Source organism: Elephantulus edwardii, unplaced genomic scaffold, assembly GCF_000299155.1.
Source record: "Elephantulus edwardii isolate Elephantulus edwardi_28Jun2011 unplaced genomic scaffold, EleEdw1.0 scaffold00139, whole genome shotgun sequence".
Taxonomy (NCBI): domain Eukaryota; kingdom Metazoa; phylum Chordata; class Mammalia; order Macroscelidea; family Macroscelididae; genus Elephantulus; species Elephantulus edwardii.
In genome coordinates this window covers 1,092,670-1,100,343 of record NW_006399889.1, presented here as the reverse complement: position 1 = coordinate 1,100,343, position 7,674 = coordinate 1,092,670, and the positions used below count along the sequence as shown (strand labels likewise).

General features: G+C 35.9%; 1 protein-coding gene across 1 annotated transcript in view; it reads right to left on the bottom strand.

Moving 5' to 3' along the window:
• The window catches only part of PRPF18 (pre-mRNA processing factor 18), a 46,575-nt gene extending 39,592 nt beyond the window's left edge, over positions 1–6,983 (bottom strand). The window contains exons 1-3 of the mRNA XM_006894276.1: positions 6,881–6,983; positions 3,582–3,659; positions 614–718 (exon numbers count right to left, since the gene is read on the bottom strand). Of these exons, the coding sequence (XP_006894338.1) occupies positions 614–718; positions 3,582–3,659; positions 6,881–6,946 (249 nt within the window). The 5' untranslated portion in view covers positions 6,947–6,983. The remainder of the gene's footprint in view (positions 1–613; positions 719–3,581; positions 3,660–6,880) is intronic.
• Between the last annotated feature and the right edge of the window lie 691 nt (positions 6,984–7,674).

Here is a 7,674-nt window from a genome sequence, read left to right as displayed (position 1 = left end):
CTTCTTCCTCATTATACATGAATAGTACCTAATTGTTGCAATTTACAAACCAATATGATTCAAAGGTAAACTTAGAAATGGAGTTCATTCCTAATCCAGAGACTGCCTAGTTGCATTTAAAGCTACTTATATATTTACCTTAGTTTGATTTACAACAGGGAAATGTTGAAGCAATTGAAGCATCATTATTTAAGAATTGGTTTTAAAAATATGGTACAGGTAAAACAATGAGAAATTACATCGCTCTTAACATATCTTGATCTAGAAAGACATACTATAATGTGGTGAAGAAATTACAAAATAATATCTTAAAGCATTCAGACAAGAAATAATTTAAGGACAATTAGTTATATCAAAATACATTTGCATTTATATATTAGAATATGTTCATTTATTGTTAATGCTTAGGATATACTCTATAAAAACGTTTTTTAAAATCAAGAAAATAAACCTATTTAGCACTTAGATGAGAAAAGCTTTTTGTTTTATACAATGTTTGGTCTACTGAGTCATCTCTTATGAAAATAATGACACAGCTTAGACAGAAGAACTAGAAATAAATGAAGATCTTAGTGGGACTTCTCTTTTTTTCAATAAATACTCACAAACTTACCTCTTGCCTAGAAAGAGTCATGGGTAATTTTTCCTCTGCCAATTCAAGTTCTAATACTGGATTTGATGAAGTTAATGGTTTCTGATCTTCTTCTTTTGGTTGTATCTACATTAATAGCCAAGAGAAATTAATTAAGTTTTTAAGATGTACTTCACAGTCCAAATATTTGTAAATAATGTATTACTTTAGGTATTCATGAAAATTAAACAAGTTTAAATACTGAAGGTTTTATAAATGCTCCTTTAAGGAAAAAGCTCCTAATAAATATATCTGTTTTTTCAGAGCTTACTGTTCAATGCGCATCCAGTTCATGGCATCACGAGTAGAAAGCATGCACTTACCAGGCAGCACTCTTAGCATAATACAGCAACATAATTATAATGGTTTAGTAAAAATACCTTAATATAACTGAAAAACTGTGATGAATTTTATCCCTAGATTCCAAGGGATTTTATTTTTTCCTCCCTTATACATAATCAATAAGGTCCTTCTGATTGAGAAAATCATCTGATAGGATATATTGATCTTGCTCTGGAGAGTACGGAAAATGTCTACTTTTCCATCAGAAACTTGTGAAGCCTCAACATGAAGCCTTTCTCCATGCTGCACAGAAATCTCCGGTGGATATCTAGACTAACTCCCAGTGGTATAAAGAATTTGGCACAAACTGAGTCACAAACTTTGAATAAAAATCATGGAAAAGCCCCCCCCCCTTTCATACTACACAAGGACGAGTGCACATTATGGCTCATAGAAGTCTGCATGGAAAAAACTTTCTCTTCTTACAGTTTCTTGAGTCAGCTGTCCAAATTACACTTTAGGAAAATGAGCACACATATAAGCCCGTGTGTGTGTGTGTGTGTGTGTGTGTGTAAGTAGATGTAAGGGCAAAAGGACACAAAAGAACAATGTAAACATTCACACGACTATTATGTTAACATTATATAATTTATGATGCTTTAGTTTATTAGTAGAGATTTGATTTATCAGTATTAACAATGCTAACGGAAAATTGAAGTTTAAAGAACTAAACTTGAATATTTTCACAAGCAAAGTCAACAGGAAACCTTAAAAATTATAATAAAAAAGTTATAATCAATATCTTTAATGGAACATCACCAATATGTAACTACATTTTCACTACAATAGAGAAGGATTTACTAAATCATCTTTAGAGGAAAAACCTGTACTATTTTTTAAACCTACTGAAAAAGGAATTTCTTTAAAATATCAGAAGCAAAAGCATTTTTAATTATTCAATGGCAAGTAACAGTTCTAGGGAAAAGGCTAAAAACATTCTGTCAGCTGGACTCAAAGTTATCTTTTCAGTAATTACATAGTTTCAATGCTTTACTCTTTATGAACAAGAAAGCATGAAACAATCTAAACAAAATCAAAACTGTTTTCTTTTCCTGTCTGACAGAAAGTTGAAAATGTTTCAATTTTAAGGATCTGAGAATGCAAGATGTGAGCAGACTAAACCTCTAAGTGATTTTTATTCAAGAGCAAGTCTGACTCAGACAACACAGAACAAGCCAGAGGTGCCAACATAATACTTCTGAGTATCTACCTAATAATTATTTATAGAAAATCAATCTTAAGTTGCAAAACTGAAAGCACATAACATCAATCTATTAATGAAAAATATAAAAATATAAATACAAGCTTTCAGGTTTTAGAAACCAATCAGAACTATAACTATTTCTTTAATCCTTGCCCTTTCACAACACTACAAGATTAAATCAAATTCATGTACATACTATTTTCATTCCTCATGCCTCCTTCCAGAAATGCTATGCCAAGAAATTGAATTTCCAAAACTTTCCCCAATACTTGCACAAGAATGTCTATTATTTTATATTGCTATCTCATGAGCAAAAAGTTTATTTCAAATTTAAGCTTGGACAAAAGCATTTTGGTAGAACTTGTTAACACTGGTTAAAAAAAAATTACTTAAAAAATAGTATTAGCCTAATTTATTAACCTAATAATATTATTAGGTAATATTACTAGGTAACCTAATGGTAATATTAACCTGATAGTATTAGCCTCATACCTTCAAACCCTCCCAATAAAAACTGCAATACAGTATCAATTTAGATAATGTCAAAGATAATCTCAGGCGAGCTCTGGTGGCCTAGTGGCAAGATGCTGCACTGCAATCCCAGAAGTATGCGGTTCAAATCCACCAGATGCTTTGCTGGAAAAGGAGGAACAATCTCCTCCTGTACCAGTCAAATATGATTTGACGGTACACACACACACACACACACACACACTTAAAAATAAAAATAAAGATAATCTCAGTCATGCTTCTAAATACATGAAGTCTTCGAGATAACTGATTTGATTCTAAAAATCATTTCAAGATTACATTTTCTACACAGTAGACAGTGTTTGAAATGTAATACCTCATCACACAAGAGCATATAAACATCATATGTCACTCTATTTCAGGCAGAGGTACACAGAGCAAAAAGGAATTATTAACAATGCAAACACAAAATTAATGACTTATGAGGTTTAAGAGAAAGCAAAGAAAATACCAGTGTTTAATATTACTATTGCCGAATGAGTACAATGTTTGAAACCCTGTAAAAATGGACTTTTACTGGGAGAAGTGGGGAGTGGTGGTGGAGATGAAAATGAGGCAGCATCAGCCAAATCCAGGGTTTAATTAAAATAATAAATAAATTCGAGCTTTGATCTCAAGGCATTTCATGCTATCCACAAAAAGCCAAACCATTCCAAGCCAAGTCATGCATGTATTTTCCTGAATTCAAGATCTATAAAATAAGACTGGGGAAGAAAAAGGCAAAACCAAAAACTCATACCTCTCCAGATGGCTTCTCATTTATAGGCTAACGTACAACATTGATAAATTGAACAAAGATCAATAATTTTGTCACTTTAACAACAGCTGAATAAATTTCAATTCAGAAAGACAACTTACAGCAAGATTTCATACCTTGTAGCCACATCTTTCAAAATATGCTTCCTCTTCCTTTTTTGCAAGTTCACTTCGCTTGAAATACTTTTTATTTTGCTATTCAAGAAACAAAATTAAGTTAATAACATCTTTGAGCAAAATTTCCTGCTTCCCAGGCAGCAAGGACCTTTAGAAATCGGAAAACATTCTTTAGTGTTTCCAAAAATTTGATAAATGCTTTTGGTTTTAGAAACATTATATTGATTTCTTGAGTTTACGAGTCATCTATACCCTAAGTCTGAGTACTGATATATGATAAATATTGGCATATTTTTTTCTTGCATGATTTTCTTAGGCATGTCCAACAGCAAAAACAAAACATTTTAGAAATACTCACAGTATTAATTAAATTCCCAGTGTTTATGTTCAAAAAATAATTTCTACAAATGGGTTCATTGCAAACATATAAAATGGTACTCACTGTTTGCTCCTAATTGAAACAAAAATTATGTTACAGTAAGGTGCACCTGACCTACTCCATGGTATTTTAAATAACTTTGTCTGGTGTACAGAAGTGCATACCGCCAGAAGAACGAACAAATCTGTTTTGGAAAAAGTGCAATCAGCAAGCTCTTCAGCAGGGAGGATACCAAGCTTTCATCTCACACACTCACATGTTATCCAGAGGAATCTGTCCCTGGAGAAGGACCTCATGCTTGGTAAAGTACAGGGTGGTAAAAGGGGGAAGACTCCAAGAACGTGGCCTGAGAGTGGCTGCAAGAAGAGGTTCAAACCAAGCAATGATAATGAGGGCTGTGCAGAACCAGGCAGCTTTTAGTTCTCTTTTTCTGTCCATCAGAACTGGCTCAACAGCACCTCAAAATTGCAACAAAGTCACCTATTTTTTAAAATCTTAAACCCAGATTGTTTTTGTAGGAAAATCCTATCAAATCATAAGGAATATTTATTCTTTAAAACAACAGATTTTTAAACAAATTTTTTGGAAGATTGAGAGGTATTAAATATGATTAAGGTTTCTAATTGGATACATATTTCAATCTTAATAATACATTGCTATAATGTGATCTTTTAAATAGTACCCTATGACTTTCCAACTCCTTACTGTGCTTCCCCCCACCCCCCATGGTGTTTAACAGCTACTATCCATTGGTTAAATTAAACCATCCGCGGCCCTCAGGCCTGTCTTTCATTGTTTTTGTTCAGACATTCCTCTAGGTCTTATAGCCCTGGTGTACAAGTTGCCATACAGCAGTCACTTGTGGTTGCTGTGAGGCTGAACACTGTGACACTGATGTGTCAAATGCATTAATGGCCGGTTACCCAATGTGGACAGAGAGTGGGGTGGAGCTTCCCGATTAAAACAAGCTTGGAAGGAGGAGTGGCACCCACTTCCGTAATAGCTTGCCTCCGGAAACCCTATGAACCTGGACAGAGGATGGAAGGCACCCAAGCGTTGAGGTCTCTCCTTCATATAGGGTCGCTATGAGTCGCCTGCAACTCGACAGCACTTAACAACAACAACAACAACATCCATTGGTTTGGTTTTGTTGTTCTTTTGCCCTGCTAGCATGTTAAGTTCCTTGAAGCAAAGGTTTTGACTGTCTTATGGATCACCATATATTCGGTGAAATTGGCATGTCCTGATCGATAAATGATGGTTAAATTAATTACCTTGAAAAACAGAGAGATCACAGAGAAATTTGACATTTACTTTGACATTTGTATTGATGGTAAAAAGTGATGCTTAAGGTGTGCAAGACTTAACAAGAACCAAAATTGTGCCAACGAACATTCAAGGAGAGAGCTCTGGTGGCATAGTCTATAGGGAGTTGCAATACTAATCTAAAGTCTGTACCTCTCTGGATGTTTGAATTCACCAGCAGTTCTGAGGGAGAAAGATGGGCAATCTCCTCCCATGGATTTAGAGCTATAGAGTCAGCTATGAGTTGGTTCCAGGAGAAGGGTGGGGTAAATGTCACTTATCAATCTATACTAAGCAGTAAAATGAATGAAGTCCTGATCTTGGACTCACTCTTTACCCTCAAGTCCATATCGCTTTATGCTAGCTACATAGCCCTTGATTAGATCTTAATATCTCATGTATTCAAATGGGAAATACGTATTAAGCATTTCCTCTTTACACCACAGCATTATTGTTGTTTGAAGCAAAAGCATTTGTTTAATTGAGTTGTAAACGAAACTGGGTAATTTTTTTCCCCCCTGGAACATTTTTACTTGAAAGAATAACTGGGGTTGGGAAGGACTAAGAAACTATGGTTATTTAGAGTCAGGTATCTGTAGGACAATTTTCCAAAAAGAAAATAGGCCTGTCACTTCAGAAAAACTGGTAACACTTGTTGTTGGGTGCCTTGAGTTGACTATTACTCTTTGTGACCCTATGGACAGTATCTCATTGAATGTCTTCCCCTCTTATACTGACCCTCCACCTTTCCAAGCATGATGTCCTTTGCCAAGGATCAGCCCATTCTTAACAACATACCCAAAGTATATGAAAGGAAGCTTTACATCCTTGCCTCCAAGGAGTACTCTGACTGTACTTTCTCCAAGATATATTTGTTTGTTCTTTTTGTCAGTCCACAGGATATTCAGTACTCTTCTCCAATGCCACATCTAAAAGGCATCAATTCTTCTTCTGTCAGCACTTAACAACAACAACAACAACAACAACAACAATGTAAAGAGGTCTTGAGAGCAAAAGCTTTAAAAACTGGAGATGGAATTTACTGTTAAACAATAAAGTAATGGAGATGAATCTCAAGATGCTCTTAAATTGCTCCTTTTTTTTTTTTTTTTTTTACTCTCTCTCCAAAACTTTCTAAGGTTCCCTATCAGAGAAGAGTTAATTAACAGATTTTATCTGTGAAGGAGAGAGCAGTAGAAGAAATATAATTTTTAAAGAGATTTAGTGGGAGGATGAAATAAAGTTTTTAGAAGCAGTCCTCTGACTGCCTTTTAGGCTTTGATTGAACAAACTCACTTATGAAAACACTAAAATCACCAGAAAATGTGGAGCACTTTCGAAAAGTACTGACAGATGATGAGTGAACCACGCCAGGGAAATAAAGAGGCAGCAAGTTGTTAAAATCTTGGATTTTTCTCGAATTTACACACTTCATTCCTAAAGCTTCTGATCAGATATCAGTGTACAGATCTTGAAAGGGTTGTTCTTGGGATGTAGCAGGGCTCTCGCTAAGTCTCATGCCTGACCTGGATCCTTTCACTACTATCACCTTCACTCACAGCGCCCCCCATCCTGGCGACGATTCCCAACCTCTCATGACCCCAAGAGTTCTCACCTCCAACAGGTTCCGATCTTCCACCAGCTTCCGCTTCCGAAGGATCTCTGATTTTAGAATGTCCATCTTGCTGCCAGGATTTAAACTGGAGATTCCCGCCCCTCCACCTTATAACAAGTAAGCTTCACCAGGTCCTACTAGAACGAAAACAACTGTCAGCAACCACTTCCGGCGGAAGTTGAGGTAAACAGAAGAGAAGATTCCAGTGAGTTGTTGAGGAAAGCGCTGCGCGCTATCGCCCCCTAGCAACGCCCTCCGGAAGTGCTCCTGTAATCTTCAAGAGGTGTAAAAGAATTTAGAAAATCTTCTCAGTCCTATTGAATCAAAAAGCTCCCAAACAAACCAATTCATTATCGTTGAGTCATAACCGACTCATAGCCGACTCTCCAACCTGTTTTCAGAGGCTATATTGATTGTTTATCTTTCTCCTGCGGAGCCATTGTTACGTTTACCTCCTGCCTCCGGGATGGTACCACAGCTACTTAACCTCTGACCACCACAAATAGGCTGTATATTTTTAAAAGGGTAATTTATTGTACCTGCTTGATTTAGCGTAAGTTCAAACGATTCCTTGCAGTTTCCTCAATTAAGTGAGTCAAGGCAAGATTCTTATGAATATCTCAAGGTCCCAAAAGTGAATTTGCTTAACAAAATGAATTAAGTAATCCAAACCAAAACTACAATCCTCTACTGAAGTTCAACTCTTGGCCACCCTCCATCGGGTTTCAGAGGCTGTTAGTATTTACCAGAAGAGCCTGCCCATCTTTCTCATTGAGCAGCTGGTGAATTTGAAC